The 19,174-nt window shown below is 42.6% G+C and overlaps 2 protein-coding genes across 2 annotated transcripts in view; both read left to right on the top strand.

The window, feature by feature from the left end:
- The first annotated feature begins 2,075 nt into the window (after positions 1–2,075).
- Positions 2,076–13,450, top strand: olfml1 (olfactomedin-like 1). The gene is made up of 8 exons (XM_080003091.1): positions 2,076–2,602; positions 4,245–4,348; positions 4,974–5,164; positions 5,918–6,021; positions 9,980–10,165; positions 10,389–10,569; positions 11,085–11,244; positions 11,573–13,450. Exons 1-8 carry the CDS (start codon positions 2,480–2,482, stop codon positions 11,733–11,735), a joined length of 1,212 nt encoding a protein of 403 aa, XP_079859217.1. The 5' UTR covers positions 2,076–2,479; the 3' UTR covers positions 11,736–13,450.
- Positions 13,451–13,737: 287 nt separating this feature from the next.
- Positions 13,738–19,174, top strand: part of LOC307231595 (uncharacterized protein) — a gene marked incomplete at its 5' end in the record, with an annotated part of 61,322 nt that continues 55,885 nt past the window's right edge. The window contains 9 exons of the mRNA XM_080002360.1: positions 13,738–13,880; positions 15,067–15,154; positions 15,246–15,353; positions 15,465–15,657; positions 15,752–15,877; positions 16,207–16,330; positions 16,486–16,555; positions 18,055–18,169; positions 18,906–19,023. Of these exons, the coding sequence (XP_079858486.1) occupies positions 13,738–13,880; positions 15,067–15,154; positions 15,246–15,353; positions 15,465–15,657; positions 15,752–15,877; positions 16,207–16,330; positions 16,486–16,555; positions 18,055–18,169; positions 18,906–19,023 (1,085 nt within the window). The remainder of the gene's footprint in view (positions 13,881–15,066; positions 15,155–15,245; positions 15,354–15,464; positions 15,658–15,751; positions 15,878–16,206; positions 16,331–16,485; positions 16,556–18,054; positions 18,170–18,905; positions 19,024–19,174) is intronic.

The raw sequence follows: 19,174 nt of genomic DNA, 5'->3' as shown, positions 1-19,174 counted from the left end.
GTGGCGTGAATTAAGTGTGCAGTGGACATAGTGGTCAGTTGCCAACAGAGCTGGTCCTGACCTCCATGGCACCCTACGCAAAATTCTATGTGCCTAATTCAGAGTGTCCCTGTTAACCAAGTTGATGTTGAGTAACTTTACTTAACACAATGAAATTATACTAATCAAAAAACTTTTACTTACATTGTCATCATCTTCCACATTACATGGAGGACTGGGCGCTTTAGAAATAGTCTCCAATAGTTCACAACAATGCGACCGTCACTAATCTGATGTTTTCAGGACTACGAAACTTAAAATCATAAAAGTTAGAAAAACTACAATGAGGACACGCCAAGTTATAAGGGGCGGAGTGTCTTCATCCGTCCCTTTATGAAAGGGACAAACATGTAATGTGACGTTAACTTAACGTTATAGCTCGTTATGTGGCTGATCACATATCTATGATTATTCAAACACTGCATTTGGACAAAACTCAAGGCTAGTGAGCTACCGTCTGCTGCTACATTAGCCATCCTCTAGCTAAGGTAGACAACAGGTTCAGGTGGCTAGCTCGGCAGGTTAACAAACTAATTTAACTAGCAGGCCTCTTGAATATGAAGTGCATTTTCAACAACTAAACCTTTATTTTGGAAAACAAAAGCTAATATAGGATTTGTGTTTCGAAATATTTTGACATACAACACCATCATTACTTACATTTATGATATTTAGGGGTTTGGCAGGATCAAGTTGGTGCCGCCTCGGCTTGCTTCGGTGTCTGCCATAACAAATGCATTAGTGTCCAGACAGTGTGGCCCAGACCGTCGATAGTCGTCAGCAAAAACTTTTAAATTAGTCCGTAGATCTAATACGGGTGAAGATTCAGCAACTGAATTGCTTACTACCTGAGGCAAATAGGTTCAGAAATCGATTTTGGTGGACTGCTAAAATAAATTCAACGATAGTTGACGCAGCTGCTTAATCATTCTTTCTTGAAATAAAATCCAATCTCCCTGGCTACGCATTGAATCTTGGGTAGGGTAGGCTGCGAAGGATCCAACGGTTGAATCCTACGGCTGCATTTCTAGACCGCATTTGAAGGAGCCTCCGGAGTGGGACAGCACTTTGTCGCGCTGGTTTGACACATTCGGTCTTAAAATGCAGCCTACAAGGCTGCAGCCCCTGAAATGGTACACAGCTTGTATTTCCATGTCCGTGCCCTCGTTGTTTTTCTTGAAGCCAGGTGACAGCAAGGCCCACTTGGCGCCTGCTATTATGAGAGATCTACATACAGATGGATTGAAGCCCCCCCCCCAAAAAAAAAATGTTCTCATCGAATCTCAATCGGATCTCCACGAATCACGTAGGTGGCCAATGTTGGTTTCAAAACGGCAAATTTCGCCGAAAGGTGACAAGTTTGCATGCCTGGAAAAAAGAAGATGGGATGACACCATCTAGTCAGTGGCGGAAGAAGTACTCCGAAGCTTTTACTGAACTAAAAGTACAAATATCCTGACCTCACATTACTCTTCTACTTGAGTAAAAGTATATTAGTACTTGCTCTCAAATGTACTTTAACTATTAAAAGTAAAAGTACTTGTAAGCCAGGGAAACCTTAAATACATTAATGAAGGGTGGAGGGTGAAGTGTAAGTGATGATAGTTCTGTGTAAAGTTGAGTTTTCAATGGATTTCCTGTCATTCCCTTGTCAGTTTATTTGTTTACAACTTCTTCTATTGCCGTTTAAGTGTACATTTTTATGAAATAAACATCTTCTATCAAGTTTCTTTTATTTGAGAGAGACAGCTTGCCCTTCTTGAATAACAGGTCAGTTTGTCTAGTAACTGTGGACGTGTCACGGGGCCATCTGGAGAGAATTAGAATCAAATACCGCCAGTCCAAATTTCCTTCCCGTTGTTGTTTTTTTTTTTTTTTTCGACAATAACTTTCTCCTTTTCTCTTTCACTCCGTCTCACACACACACACACACACACACACACACACACACACACACACACACATACACACACACACACACTCACATTTCTCCGCTCAGCACTCTGGTAGAAGTACTGTAAACAGAGAGACGTCAAGACAAGATCAAGGAGAGTGGAAGGGGAATAGAGAGAGGGTGTGTGCGTCTGTAGAGAAAGGAAGAAAGAAAGAGCTAGAAACATTCAGAGGACCTGCTGGAACCCAACAAAAACCAACGGATCACGCCAACTGGGCCGAAAGTTCTGAAACACTGATTGGGAAGCCCCAACTGGGAAGGGGCGAACTCGCGCAGATGAAATCTCTTTCGCTTTGAAGACATTTGAGGAAGTGGAACAGCGTCCTAACTCGGCCCAAGATAGACTTGGGAAACAGGAAGTCGCGTTCACCGCCGACGGGGGCTGCCGGACAGGGGCTGCAGGTGCAGACGCGCGTCAGTCTGGGCAGTTGAGCGACCGGGCTGAATTCAGAGCTGCTTTTCCCACCCAGCAGACACCAGCCAGCCATGTCCATCAGCCTCGTGCCTGTCCTCCTGCTGTCCCTGACGGCTGGGTCTCTCCGGGGCCAGAACTTCCCCCAGGAGGCCTTCATGATCCAGTACTTTGAGCGGAGAATGGCCCAGTTGGAGGTAAGTGGCCGCAACGATTGCACCAATTGCACCATGTTGGATATACTGTACCTGCTGCCGCTGAAAAATAAAGCAAAAAGTCAGACAGCTTTGTGTTATGAGTAGTGGGTTTTAACCCCCAGATGTTTCACCATGTCTCCAAGAATGTATCCCCAAAATCTGGAATGTCAGATGTCGTTCTGTTTGTTGCGTAACCCCAGGACGGCCTGGTCTTGTATAAGAACTGACCATATTGAGCCTTGAGTCTTTACTATAACATATGCTATAATTGTCAAAGATTTATAATAATTAGTAATCACAATAATAACAACAACAACAATAATAAATATAGCTGCAGGCAGCAATGCATGGGGTCCAGGTTTGTTGCGTTAGTCACAGATTACAGTTTTCCGAGTTCCCGTGGAACGCAGTCTGTCGTCTCAACCCAGCAGCCAGAACCCAGATCTTGTGTGGCGCAACCAACCAATTTGTTCTCTCCGCTCCAACAGTTATTAAACTGCTTGTATTTCAAGAGTTTGTATCTTATATTCCCTTGTGTGCCATTGTGCAATTATGATGCAATGATGCTGTGACGGCTCTCTGGCCAATTACAGTTTTCCAAGTTCTTGTGAAACACAGCATTACTTCATACCAACACGAGCTACAATTTTCCGAGTTCCCATGGAACGCAGCATCGGATCCTGTTGTCTGTCGTCTCAACCCGGCGCAGATCAGATGCAAAAGCCCCCCCAGAGCCACACTCTGTAAATATATTATAAATTAGATGATAAAGTCACAAAGCGCTCTGCTCCACCGCCCCAGCCCGCCCCGCTCCACCAACGTTCGGCTACTTCTGGTAAATCGGCAATGGTTTTTCACTAATTCCTGCTTCAAATATAGATCGATATGGATCAAAATTTGACCACAAAATGTCTGGAATGCCCAATGTAACGACACTTGATTCATGTTCATGGGTTCGGTGGTTTCTGTGCGCCAGATACTTTCAGCCGGCCAAATGTCTTGGAGTAAAATACTGAAATAATAAAAGTCCAAACAAAAACATCAGCCCCACAGGCTGGACCCCTAATAATGATAATAACATTATCACTATCATTAGGTTTACCTAATTACAAATAATGTACTTCACTAATAATAATAAATAATAATAACAAATTAATTATTATGATAACAATCCTATTCTACCTAGCCCTTTATTTTCTTAGACTTCAAGCGCTTAGCACACTTTTTTAAATGGGCCCGAGTACTCCTCAAAACCTCTTGCTGCGTAGGTCAAGTCAAGGCAAGGGTCACAACAAATACTATGATAACAGCAAAATGACCTGCTCAAATCTGTTTCACCTATGCCCCGATATGCACTCTGCATTTATTACACTACAAAACGTCCTACAAACACTGTATTGAGTAAGTTATATCTGTATACATGATACTGTTATAACAATTTCGTTTTTCACACTGGTACAGACAGTAACTATCTATCTATCTTTCTATCTACCATGAAGTTCTTCTACTGTTTAAATGAGTGCTTTCAAAATGGTCATCTCAGTAAGTTTGACTTAAGACACATGGCTTACATTGTATGTTCCTTGATATCTTCACCACTGTTCCTCTCTGACAATATCATTTAAATGGTTTTTGTCATCAGGAGCGCCTGAATCAGTGCGAGCAGAACGCGGCGACAGTGAGCCAGAGGTTCTACGACCTCTCCTCGGAGGTCAGAGGTCAGCTGTCCGTCCTCAACGCTGTGAGGTACGTGACAGAAATGGGCGGACCGACAAAGGGAGCAACTGGCTCTCTCAACTTCCAATATTCAAAACTTTGTATGACCTTGAAACCAACTGGAATGGGAATAGAATATTCCATTTGCAGAAGAGCTTATCAGTCAGGCGCCACATGCTTCCACACCCTTATGGGCCGGCAAGCAACTACTCCCTGCTGCCCTACCTGCTGTTCTACTTGCTGGCTTGCTGTGCTCCCTCCACCTCCCCTGCATCCAACTGTTGGGCTCTACTCTTCTGGAGCCCATTAGATTGGACCAACCCTGACCCCAACCCTAACCCATTCAAGCTCATCACTCCTATATTTCTAGCTCCCTAAGTATGCCAATTTTTGCTGGCCATCTCGCCTGGAGTTATCCCAGTGAGAGCGCTCAGATGCCAAACTCAAACTATGCAAAATAAATAAAGATTGTTTTAAAGTGTCGTCTGTCAGAACTATTTTTTTGATTCTGGAGCTGGAGGTCACTGTTAATGGGAAGCAAAGATTTAATATATTTTTACCCCCCACCTAGCGGCCACAGAAGCCTCTCAAAGTGGCGATGTACAGTAAAGACTTATATCCAGGTAGGCCTCTAACAGGTGTTTGGTGGCCTCAGATCGGAGGTGAAAATCCAGATGGAGAGTATTTTGGTGCGAGTGGACCACATGGAGGGGGAGCTGGAGTACCTGGAGAACAAGATCCCCACGCTGCAGAACATCGAGATGGAGGAGGCGCTGATGGAGCAGCAGGTGATGGATGCCGAGCTGGACCGGCTCAAGAAAAAGGCCTCGATCAAGCTGGAGAACGGTAGGGACTGTGTGTGTGTGTGTGTGTGTGTGTGTGTGTGTGTGTGTGTGTGTGTGTGTGTGTGTGTGTGTGTGTGTGTGTGTGTGTGTGTGTGTGTGTGTGTGTGTGTGTGTGTGTGTGTGTGTGGTGATGGCAGGAGTCAAAATGAGACCATGAACGCAAAAAAGAAAAAAAACTGAATGTGGAGAGATAGAGAAGGCTAAACTTTAAGAAAACCAACTAAAACTAGCTGACAGAACTATTACAAAAATAGTCCCTGTTATACTGGACAAACAGTATTTAGTGCTGACACTGCAGTCTACATTTGAGTATTGAAGTATTCTGTTGCATTTAACGTTGCATTTGAATTCAGTTGTTTTAGGCAAGTCGCTTTGGATAAAAGCGTCTGCTAAATGACAACATGTAAATGTAAATGTAAATGTAAGACAAGTTCATTCGTATACGCATTTCATACATACATTTCAAAGGACAAAATCACATTGATAACCCGTAAAAATGCTAATTAAAAACAGACCTATACACTCAATCCTGCATTTTGGTCTTTGGGATTTGAGCCCAACTAGCAAACTTGTAAGTAGGAAGATACAAATGTTCTATACTAAAGCACTGTCTATATGGCTTTTGACTGAGTATTTTCATATATTTATAAAAGAAGATTGGTTCTCAAAAAAACAACTCAAAGACATTTTATTTAGGAACCTGAATCGAAGTCTTCCCTATACCCAAAAGCCTCCTCCTCTTCTACCTCTGCAGACTGCAGCATGGCTCTGAGTGCGGTGAAGTCGCTGAAGATCGTGAAGAGGGCGGGAGACACCTACGGCTCGTGGTTTAAGGACCCTTCATCCGGATCCCACAAGGTCCTCACTTGAAGCACTCTTTACAAGTGATGGCCATGTTGTATACTGCACCTTCCCAGATAGCAAAATTAGTTTGCCCACATACTGTGATCTCTTCTGGCCAATACACGCCCTGTCCTCGGCCCAAGTCTATCTTACATACAACATAGTGATCAGATAAACAACACGTGGACCATTTCTGGCCCTCTTGTGGTCAGACAAAGTAATCAGCCCTGGTCCAGTTCTGGCCCACACACTTTAAGCAGTAATTCTAAATGTCTGGCCCAGCTCTGGCCCTCATATTATTCAGTGACTCAACAATGTAAAATGTGCCTCTGGCCCAGTTATGGCCCACATAGTGTATAAATGGCAATTCTTCACTATCTTAAACGACCCACAATTTCATTGGAATAAATATTGCAGGCTACATGCTCAGTAGTTTACATTTAAATGTAAACTAAAAATAAACAGGCAAATGTTTGTATAATATATCCTGTATATTTGATTTATTAAAAAACAACTAATAGAATCACTGTACATAATAAACTTATTCGCAAACTAAACTTCCAGCCTGCCCCGTCACCTCCGTCCACCCTCTCGATCTGCTGCCAGCTGCAGCCATCTCCTCATACAGGATTCCACTTTGCACTCTGCAGCGTTCGCTGTGAGAAAGCGGCTGATATGAGGGCCGTAAAAATAAATGAAACCATTTGACAACAGGACAAAGCCAATCTACCAATATATTGTGATTTATGTTCAATCAAATCATTTGATTGTTACAATTTCTATAAAATGAGAAAGCCTAACCAATCATCATATTCCTTAAAGTCAAGTTTGCCATTGACCATTTTACGTTGATGCCTTGAAATTAATGGTATTGGCGAGGTTGTTTGAAATGGCACGACTCGTTAAAAGGATTTGAGGATATACAATGTAGTCAGATTTAATCACTGTTTACTAGTGAAAAAATTTAATAAATTGCCCATTTTTCTAATTGTATATAATGATTACATCATTTAATATTTAGTACAATCAATGTGCATTTTTTTTTAAATAGTTGATATTCATTTTGGAGCTTCACAGCTACCATTACTGAAACTGAAATAAAAATCCTAATCTGGAGGACCTAAAATAAATATTTTGTAGTTCTTTCTTTTTTAAGTATTTTTCTTTTCAAAGTTTCTAAGTACATGCTTGAACTACCTCCCATTGCTTTTCCTTCTCTCTATTTCTCATGCCTTCCCTTTTAAATTTTCAACGGATACAGTACAACAGGTGGTGAAAATAAGACGACACTAACGTGACTGACGAGACTGGACTTAGGAACAAGTCACTAAACGGATTAACAATTTTATACAACTAACTATCTTAAAGGAGCAATAGACAACTTTTTTGCTTTAACTTATCATATAATGAATCATCCCGAATAATGAAACCATCTGCGTTTAGATTGGTTGCCTATAAGCCTCCATATCACTATGCATTTTGACTGCTACAGGGTACGAACTCCCGGGAAAATGATAGATTCAGGGCAGTGCGTCACAGGAAGTATAGAATAAAAACGCCTCATTGTTATCGGTTGAGGAATGGAAATGTATTGTAAAATCCCCCGTTTACTTGTATTTGTTTACAGGCCAATCTTGCCCATTCCAGTATGGCGGGAAGGTTGACATATCGCAGTAACGAGCCGAAGCAGTCAATGCTGTATCTACGTATACAGTATATGTTTATGATTGCTCAACCAAAATAAATCTAATTAAACTAAAATGATGACAATTGAAATCGACCTCAAGCGCTCTGAGGAAAACATAAAGCAGTCCAGTTGTCTTTGCAATAGTGGTGCAGAAGTTTTCTATTGACCCTGAGATGACTTTGCCTTTGGATGAGACTTTCCAAATAAGGCCAAAATTGTGTGGCCACACAGACAAGTTGATTTGAGTATTGTTAAAGTGTTATTTGGCTACCAGTCTATCCTAATATAGGCTACTCACATAATATATGGTGTCTAGCGTATACTATCTATTATAGCTTTATGTAGGACTACTGTATATCACAATATTATTATAGTGATCTAAATTCAATGTGTAATTATGTCAATCAGTAACTCATAGGCCTACCCAACGGCTTATAAGGTGCTCTTTATATAATATTCATAATAATAATAATAATCTCAGTTAACGACACTTAAATTTAGCCCTAATTAACTAACAAGTGTAATTTAACATTAAACGTACTGCAGCATCAATAAAAAAACACCAAATATCTGGAATCTGAGCAATATATACTGTAGGCCGATATTATATATTATATACAGGGCAACGTTAAAAGTACTTTTAAATATATCTAGGATATGTAATTTAATAAGAAATTTAAAATAGACACTCACCGGTCATAAGTAATAATTCTGCTTGAGGCTACAGGTGCGGTTGCTGGGCAACACCTCTTCTTTCTTGGCAGATTGAATTTTTGCGCTCTTGCGGCGTTCTGGCTCAAGTCCTCATGGCATATTCCACGACAGAACAATCTCATCCAGTTAACGTCTGGCCCGATTTTGGCACACATAGAGTTAACCGGACCTGTTCTTAGCCGACACTGGGGGATAAAAGCCGCAATTAACCCGGAACTTACTGCTTTCTGGGTTACATTAAATATATATGTTAATTGACCTTCGATGAGTACTTCCTTATTTCAGTGGTAGCTACGTATTGACCAGTGCGTGTGTGTAGCTGCCTGTTTTCCACTTTTGTATATGACTCTCACAAAGACATGTTTCTTTCTAAGATTGCGATTAAGGGATTGCAAGATTAAGGATAATGTGCAGCCAGCCGATCATTATCGCAAAATAACCCCCAACAGAAGCTTCCACCAAGAAAAAATTACACTACAACAACATGAAGAACCCAACCCGGTCTCATGCTTTTTTCGTGCTCAAAGTCATGAAAATGTATCTATTGAATCGTGTGAGTACGACTTATTTCGTGCTACACATATCAATTTAAACCAATTAATTTCAATGGGGAGATTTTATTTGACTTCAGAAGCGGGAGGCATGGGGAAGGAGGGGGGAGGGCGCAGATACATAAAACTAACTTGACGAGGGTACACCACCATGGGGAGGTGTGTGTGTGTGTGGGGGGGGGGGGGGGGGGGGGTGGATGTATTAAAATTTAAACAGCATGGATTTAAATTTTGTTCTATCACGAAATAAAAGTGGGATACTGGTTTAATAGACCATTCAATAGAGAAAAAGTGGAAAAATAATTCTCTATTGAATGGTCTATTAAATTCAAGGTTGGGCGATAAGGGTTATATAGAGTCATACCCTCACCCATACCATACAATTTAACTGTATATAATAGCAGTGTTTGTCTGGCTTTGTACCCATCAGTCAGTGCAGTAAACATTTCCATGATAACAGCGAGCTCCACCAATCAGAGACGTCGCTGATACACTTAGGATTATGGGTAGTGCAAATAAAACATGTGTCTCTCAAAACAATGTTGATATCATACAGATTTGTGGCTTCTACAGGAGTAAAAACCTTTTTTTTTAATGTACATTGCGTAATATTTAATCAGTTATTTATAAACTTTTGAAACCCTAACACTCAACCCTAACTCTAAAAACGACACAAACTAAAATTCCACGCCATTTTGTAATGCATCTTGATGCAATTACCTCATGGGTAAATTAGTTGTATTATTAAAAACCTCAAAATTAAATTAATTTATGGGTGACTAACGACATGCATGTCGTACTAGGGGTTAATTTATTTTGTGATAGAGCGCAATATAAACCCATGCATTTTCAATTTTAATACATCCATACATCCATGCCCCCCCGCCTCCCCGCGGTGGCATACTTTCAACAGGTTAGTTTTAGTTTTAATCTATGTATCTGTGCCCCCCCCTTCCATACTGACCAATCAGAAACGAGTATTCCACAGAGCTGTGTAATAATGCATTAAAAATTCTCGCAGGTGTACTTCCTGAGCGGCTTGAGGAACAACACCTTGTTGGAGTATACGTCTGTGAAGAGCTTCACGGAGGGCAAAGCAACAGCCAAGGTCATACAGCTGCCGTTCTACTGGCAGGGGACCGGCCACGTGGTTTACAATGGGTTCCTCTACTACCACAAGGCGGACACTCCCAACCAGATAGTGAAAGTGAGTGTTCTCCATTGATTGATTGACTGACTAACTGACCAATCTCCCATCACATGGTTCTACAGCTGTGACCAGCAGGAGTGGAAATCTCTCTTTTTTTTTATGTAGTGGCATAAAAGAAAAACAATTTGAAAGGGATTTTAAACCACATGACATCTGGGGGTTGAGTGAATTTAATGAATTTAAATGAAATTGTGTGTTTGATCATGTGCACCGCGATCAGGTGGGCTTGCCCAATGGCACGCTGGCGGACACCATGCTGCTGCCGGGAGCTGGACACCTGCCGACCTATAGCCTGAACCCCAACACCTTCCTGGACTTGGCCGTGGACGAACTGGGCCTCTGGGTCATCCACGTCGACTCTGACTTCTCGGGGAACCTCGTCATCAACAAACTGGACCCAGGTAGAAGGAAAGACGCACAGCAGAATATCACAGCAGCTCACATTAAAACAATAGGTAACAATAATAAGTTAAGAAAAATAAAAAATAGAACAAAAGAAAATCGCACTACACAATAAACTTAAGAATTTGCTGAAAAAATTGGCAATATACAATGACCCCTTAAGTTAACCATAAAATAGAAAAAGTGGAATTATGCAGTACAACTACACTTACCATTAAAATAAAAATAAACCTATCAAAAACAGTAAACTTAAACATATACAAATGAGCGGTAAAAATATATAGTATATATTTTCATATATAGTTAAATACATAATAATATATAATAACCTAATACAATAAGTAGAAACTAATAATTAACAAAAGACAATAAAATAAACCCTAAAAATAAAAACTAGACAAAATATTATCTCGAAAACTTTTCTTCTATTACTAGAAGAAAAAATCGAATATATAAAAATATGGTGTATATATAAAACATGGGTATACACACCTTGGCACGTGTGTTCCACCAGGTACCTTGGCGGTAGAACACACATGGGACACGCTGTGCAAGAGCCGCGGAGCGGAAGGAGCTTTTCTGATCTGCGGGACGCTCTACGTGGTCTACAACACGCGCTACGGGGGACGCTCCAGCGTCCAGTGCCTCTACGACATCCAGGACACCATCCACAGGTGGGCGCTAGGGGGGACACAGACTATAGCTACTCTCCTTACAACCAGGTGTTAATTTGGGATATGGAAGCTGGAAGGTGAACCCTAATTACAATTTGTAATCCAACCTCTTCAAGTAATTTCTTTTTAAATGAAAGGGCAAACATCTGGAAAAATGGATGCCATCCACCTGCAACAATCCCCAAGTTAACCCCTGGTTACAGCTAAATTCTACTTTGAATCATATTGTTCGTAACTGTCTTTCCCACTTGTCTTTGCATTTCATTCAAGGCACACATCTTTAAAAACTACTGTATAAATATGTATTTGCCCCCACTCCTGTCCACAGTGATGAGAGCCCTGTGCTGTTCTTCCCGAAGCGCTACACCAGCCACACCAGCCTCTATTACCACCCCAAAGACAGGCAGCTGTATGCCTGGGATGACGGTTACCAGACAATATACAAGGTGGAGGTCCACAGGAAGGATGTGGAAGCCACTACGGCAGGATAATATGCTCCACGCAAAATGATCTCACGTAAAATAATGTGTAGTGTTATATCATAATGTGATCATAATGTGCATTTATTATCCAGTGTTCTTTTTCCTACTCTATTGTCAAAACCCTGTACCTACCATTTGCAGCCATTCTATATATACCAGTCAGCCACAACATTAAAACCACCTGCCTAATATTGTGTAGGTCCCCCTCGTGCCGCCAAAACACCTCTGACCCATGGAGGCATGGACTCCACAAGACCTCTGAAGGTGTCCTGTAGTATTGGCAACAAGACATTAGCAGCAGATCCTTTAAGTCCTGTAAGCTATGAGGTGGGGCCCCCATGGATCAGGCTTGTTGTTCCAGCACATCCCACGGATGCTCGATTGGATTGAGATCTGGGGAATTTGAAGGCCAAGTCAACACCTTGAACTCTTTGTCATGTTCTTCAAACCATTCCTGAACAATTTGTGCAGTGTGGCAGGGCGCATTATCCTGCTGAAAGAGGCCAATGCTAGCAGAGAATAGTGTTGCCATGAAGACGTGTACTTGGTCTGCAACGATGTATAGGTAGGTGACACATGTGAAAGTAACATCCACATGAATGCCAAGGACCCAAGGTTTCCCAGCAGAACATTGCCCAGAGCATCACCTCTGCCGGCTTTGCCTTCTTCCCATAGTGCATCCTAATGCCATCTCTTCCTCTGGTAAACTAAAAGAAATGTGATTCATCAGACCAGGCCACCTTCTTCCATTGCTCCTTGGTCCAGTTCTGACGCTCACATGCCCATTGTAGGCGCTTTCAGCGGTGGACAGGGGTCACCATGGGCCCTCTTAATGGTCTGCAGCTACTCAGCTCCATACACAGCAAGCTGTGATGCACTGTGTGTTCTCAAACCTTTCTATCATAGCCATCATTAACTTTCTCCATCAATTTGTGCTACAGTAGCTCTTCTGTGGGATCTGACCAGACGGCCTAAACTTCACTCCCCAGGCGCATCAACGAGCCTTGGGCGCCCATGACCCTGTTGCCGTTCACGGGTTGTCCTTCCTTGGACCACTTTTGGTAGGTTCTAACCACTGCATACCAGGAACATCCAACAAGACCTGCCGTTTTGGAGATGCTCTGACCCAGTCGTCTAGCCGACACAATGTGGCCCTTGTCAAAGTCGCTCAGATCCTTACGCTTGCCCATTTTTTCTGATTCCAACACATCAACTTCAAGAACTTTTCACTTGCTGCCTAATATATCCCACCCCTTGACAGGTGCCACTGGAACAACACAAGCAATGTTATTCACTTCACCTGTCAGTTGTTCTAATATTGTGGCTGATCGGTACATATATATATATATATATATATATATATATATATATATATATATATATATATATATATAGCTATATATATGTGTGTGTGTGTTGTTGTTTTTTTACAGTGATTATTAGTACATTAGTACAAAGGAACATTTAGGCCTATGCTGAATAGGTGAAAATGTTTTGCTTCACCACAATACAGTTCAATAAAGTGTAATCAACGCTTGTTGTTGTGTATCTCCGTATATCTTATATGCACATTGAAATAGCGGTTAAGGTTCGAGGGTCCAAGAGCCACAAGAAACGTGAATTGAAAATATAATTTACAAACCTAACTTTACTAAACCTAACCTTTTTAACCTCATTCAACCAAATATGGTACAATATTGTGAGCATTTTTTTCTTGAAATAAATTTGGGTTTATGAATGTATATGTTTATAATTTGTGTATTGTCCGAGAGCGGAGAGAAAGCGCCATCTAATGCCATGCACACACTACACCCTGCCGGCAGATGGCGCCGATTATCCGCGCCGACGCTGACCTATCGCGAGATCTCCTCAGGTGACGACCGAGCCCGCCCACTTTCGGTTGACGCCGACGTCGTACGCGGGGCGCGGCGTGTTTGAATGTTGACAGGGAAGCAGAAGGCGAGGAGCCAGCTTTGCCGCTGGAAACGTGACCCCCTTCTGAAGATTCACCATGAGAAGGAGGAACGGCAGCAACGGCAGCCGGAGAAGCTCGACGACCAAGCGACGCAGCGAGACCCTGGGCTTCGACGAGTTCGGCTTCGCCCTGGCGAAAAGGAAAGACCCCAAACTGCATCACCGATGTCACGACTACAGGTGCGAGGGCGAGATTAGTTCGCAGCAGTATTTCAAACGTTCTTCAACTCATTGTGTGTTCGTGTTCGGGAGTATTTCAGCACGACGTCTCATTGTCTCTATTTTCGCTGCTGTTTGTCATCCCGCAGTATCTCCTGTCTTATATCACTCCCCATCGTCTCTCTGCTGCCCCTTCCAGTTGTGTGTTCGTCACCCTGACGTCACTCCATTGTCAATAAAGCCAGGTCATGGCGTGATTTATTCGTGACTCACGTGACGCAGAAACAGCGTCTAACGTCAGCGCTCCCACGCCTCCTGAAAGATCCGGGACTTTTGTAATGGAATTCCGGTCATGGAATACGACAGAAGTCTCCCAGAATATCCTGGCAAACAAGAGTCGTCCTGGAAAAGTTGCATCCGATGCGCAACAACTTTATTTGTGTGCGACAATATTCATTTTTATTTGTTAAAAAAAAAAAAAGAGATCATGTTAAAGTGGTCATCTGTTTAATTCATTTCTTCTTTATCTTTCGGCTGCTCCCATAAGGGGGACGCTGACTATCTTGTTAAAAAGAATCCCCTATTTGATACTCATTGTTTTGCCTTTTTTTTCGACGACCATTCACAAAAAAACAACAAATCAATCGAACAAAAGAAGGCACACTTTTAAGTCGAATAATCGGACTTAACGCCTGTAAGTGAAGGCGAGGCTCAACCGATGTTGGAAAAGGAAAAAAAAAATCAATTTTGAATGGAATTCCGTGCACCTGCAGTGTGCTGCGAACACAGCACAGACACGCTCCACACCGAAAAGGGGGAAACCTCGGGGGAAATGTAGTGACCCCCAACCTTAGACGCTGGGGGGGGGTCTGACCGTGGGATGAGTATACGGATTCGGTGTAAAGTCGGCTTCATGCATTACCCCTTTATGTTGGAAGACGGTGTAAGTTGAGATGCCAATCAAACAACTAAGTACACACTCCTTTTTATATGAATACATGTATGGGTCTTGAAATACATCCTGGAAGATGTTTGATAACAGAGTGAATAGGCTTTGTTAGCTATGTGGAAAAGAAAAAACCTCCCAATTTCCCCACGCGATGTATCCTCTGCCTCCCTTAAGTGAAGTCGGGTCAGTGAGCTGTTTGTCGTGGAACACTTGTTTTCAGATTATTTTTTCAATATATATCTTTTTATGTTGTGCCAGCTACCCCCAGCTGAGCCCGGGAAGAGTCAAGGAGCTTTGTGAGCTGCTCAGCTACTGGAACGGGGGCAGCTTCATCTGCAGGAGCCAGGTGGGGATTCACTGCGGTCATTTGTTATGGTTACATTGATGGAAGTGGCTTTGTCCTTTCCCCGAGCAGAACGTGATGTGTTCCGTTCCAGATTGAGCGGTTCATCAGGATGGGCATCCCTCCTACTTTACGGGGCCGGGTGTGGAAGTGTCTCCTTGGCATCGACAGTCTGAGAGAAGCCAGCGATTTTAACTACCAGGTAACGTGCACCGGCACGATGCTAGAAACCAATATTGGATGTTGAACTTTAACTGCTGTTGCGCGTTGGCTCATAGCCGTGAAAGATTCTCTCTCGACTGCTCTCTCACAGACCTGCCTGTCCGAGGTGCGGGGCCCCTTGGTGGACCTGGGGGTCAGCGAGTACGGGATCCTGTCCGCTATCGCAACGCTGAGCGAAACCCAGAACGACCTGGGCTCGACCGAACAGCAAGAGCTTGGCTGCCCGGACCCTGGCTACTCCAGAGACGACGTGACACTCTTCCGTCAGATCGCCTTGGATCTGCGTGAGTTCGGCGCTCTCTGAAAGTTCGGGGTTTGTCCGAATTTTCTTCTGCAAAATCGTTATTGAAAGAGGTTCTAATTATGACCATCCCGCAGAGCGCTCCTTCCCAACTCACCGATCGCTGATGGGGGAAAGCCCGGAGGCCATCGAGGGCCAGGCCAAACTCTTCAGGGTCCTCATCGCCTATGCCAAGTACAACCCTCAGGTCGGATACAGCCAAGGTAAAAATAAAAATGTTATTATCCATAGACAGCCATGTAAACTACCGCGTGTGTGTTTGGGTCTGGAAAATAAAATTGGTTTACAGTCTTTCCAATGGAGGGCTGAACATAGATCCTATATTGACCAGGGTGGACTTTGGGTGAAAGGGGCTGCAGTACAAACACTGACCACTATGAGGTAGCAGAGGATCATAGACACGTATTGAGTTTAGAAAGGCACTCAAACGAGCAAAATCTATCCACTCATGTCCTCTGGAGAATTTTGAGCCAAAAGCGGACTGGATGTAATATTTATTTATCTTATTTCCTTCTTGTCTGGGTTTTGCCAGGGATGTCTTACATAGCGGCGGTGCTGCTGATGCAGTTGGGAGAGGAAGAAGCGTTTTGGGCCCTGGTGGCACTGCTGGACAAACCCAAATACCTGGCACAGCTGTTCGACCTCAGCCTCACCAAGTAAGCATACTGTACACGGTAACATATTCTGAAATAAATATCACCAATGCTTTGGGGAAGACAACAGTCAGTTATCGTTGCAGTATTTTATGTAAAGCTTTGCACTTAAAGAGACAGTGTTGTTCTGATGTACTCTATACATTATGTCCAATCAGGATCCAGCATCAGGTGAAGGTGTTTGATCAGTTCCTGAAGCACAGGAAGCCACAGCTTTTTGAGCACATGGTAAGATGTCCAGACTAGAGCTGTGTCACAAATGGCACACTAGCGTACTGTTTAGTCTGCCGAATAAGTATCTGAGTTTTTAGTGTTAATGAAGAGTACCATGATGACATCTGGTGAAATATTGTAGTATGCAAACACGGCACACTACGCTTGCGTGCCGCAATGCAATGTGGTAATTACCTATTAATTAGCTACTTTTCTATGACAACAACCGCCCGCGACAGAAGTCAGGGCAGTTCGAAATGGCCAAAGTCATCATCGAGCTGACGTAGTAGTAGTGTTCCAGAAGCCATTGTTTTTTTTTTTATTCACACTTAAAGTAAAGTGGACGATAGTGCGCATACAGTGAAATTTCTGATACTTGTTGACTGATTACTTATTTAAAATCATTTCTGATTTAACTAAAACTGGGCAATGTGGAAGAATTCATCAGAATAATTCTGGGGAATTTTGCACAATAATTATCAGGAAATCTGTTTATGCAAATCCCAAGAGAGTCACTTTGAATTTGAATATGGTTTACCATAATATATGCGCATGTGAAGGATGATATAAAATGTTTATTTTTCAAATGAATGAGTTAGAATCCGTGGGCCATATCTTCTCATTCATTTAGACTACAAAATTGTGTGGTTTGATAGGCAATTATCTTGATTTCATCATCATTTTAATACCACTGATGTTGAGGCCCTAGTCTGAAATGTTTAATTGATACGGTTTATTGCTTGATATTTATTGCTCGTCCATAGCAAGGCATGGCAAGGATTTGTATTCACTTTTTTGCGGATATGCTGCGCCATATATCGTATTGGTCTTCAATTTAAACTTATCCTGGAAGCTGATGATAACAGTGAGGAACACAGCGTCAGTGTGTGCATTATGTGTGTATTATCTTTCGCCACAGTTATGGTGATGAGTGATGAGAAGTTCATCTGCTGGAGAGCGGTCACTGCGGCGCATCCATTATCAAATGGGCCCCATTGTGCTGTCATTTACTCTCACAAACACACAGGCACAACCACACAATCCCTCTTTCTTCTCAGTCCCATAGTGATTGCATCTTCAGCGGCCCCTGCTCTATACACACACAAACACACACACACACACACAAACACACAAACACTCCAATCCTCACCCATCTCCTGTCATTTGTGCTGGATGAGTGTCTTTGGAGGGATTGCAATTCCTCACCTCGAGTCAGCAGATCTAAGAGAAAGGCTGCCGTTTTAGAACACACACACACACACACACACACACACACACACACACCACAGAGGCTTGTCCCAGGCTGGGAGTGGATGCTGTTTAATTTCTATTTCCAAAGGTTAGCGTTTTCTGTAGCGCTAGGCTCTTTGTCATAACCCTGTTCAGCAGAACACATCCACTATTACATTTTCTCCACCAAAGCATCAGAAGATATGCTTAAATACATTTCACATACGCATAAAATGACCCTACTTTTACCCCCCCCACTTCTCCTCACCTTCTCTCCTCTCCAGGCCTCGGTGGGCGTGCTCTCAGTGCATTTTGTCATGCCGTGGTTCCTCACCCTCTTCACCTCTCTGCCCTGCTGGGACACTGTCCTGGCCATCTGGGACCTCATCATGCTGCATGGTAAAAATATATAAATAAAATAAATACACATTCAGCAACAAAAAAACACAGGGCTAGGCAACATGGAGATAAGGGTTTTACAAAATATCAACCTTAATAATCTGATGTTCATCGCAGTAATGGTAAAAGTAGGACTGTGTACAACCAAAACTCTAGTTTTCCAAAACAAAATGCTTGACTTGATTTTTCAACAAGTTGCATAGGATCCGAGGCCAAGAAACCTTGTTGTTTTGAAGCCAACAAAAAACCTATTTTTGAATTTTCGGGCTTTCAGACTTTTTTTTCTTTATAGTGTCTTTCTGTGACCGTCTTCCTGATATTTGGAACAAATAAACCACCAATCACTTCATATTACTTACAGCATTTCAAAGAACGTGTACTATCCAGTACACAGACTGAACTGTGTGCACAGTACACTGTACAAAGGGTGTTTGCTTGGTACAGGCAATTCCAATAGGCATAGTAATTAAAAGGTTCAAGGTACAAAAGTAATTTTTGGTTTGTGGTGATAAACAGCCGCTGGTAGTGATGGATTTCTTGTCACAACTACCTCAACTGTCCGCTGATTATTTGTGTTGAAGCATGAGAGACACTGCAGCTGTTCTGAACAAGAAGTCTAAAATTCGGTAGCACAGTATCCTCATATTCAGAACGTTTTGAATAGGTTTGTTGAAGCCGTCTTATTCCAGATGGTCATGTCATTTGAAAGGATGCCTCGCACTGTGTCTGTTCCCAGGACTGTCCGTGGTGTTTCAGACGGCTCTGACCGTCTTCCAGCTAATGGAGTCCCGTCTGATGGCTCTGGCTGACGAGGGTGCAGTGCTGCCCCTGCTGCTCAGAGTGCCCGCGGATGTGTGAGTACACCTAATGCATGATCCAATCGACAGAACATGCACGCATCCCATGGACATACCGATGTGGAGTATAGCATCACATAGTATATACTGTATTCATGTAGTATGTATCCAAAGGTAACTTTAGAGCTGTCACATGTATTACATCATC

The sequence above is a fragment of the Zeus faber genome (genome assembly GCF_960531495.2).
Source record: "Zeus faber genome assembly, chromosome: 6".
In the NCBI taxonomy this organism is placed as follows: domain Eukaryota; kingdom Metazoa; phylum Chordata; class Actinopteri; order Zeiformes; family Zeidae; genus Zeus; species Zeus faber.
This window is presented reverse-complemented; position numbering and strand designations above follow the sequence as displayed.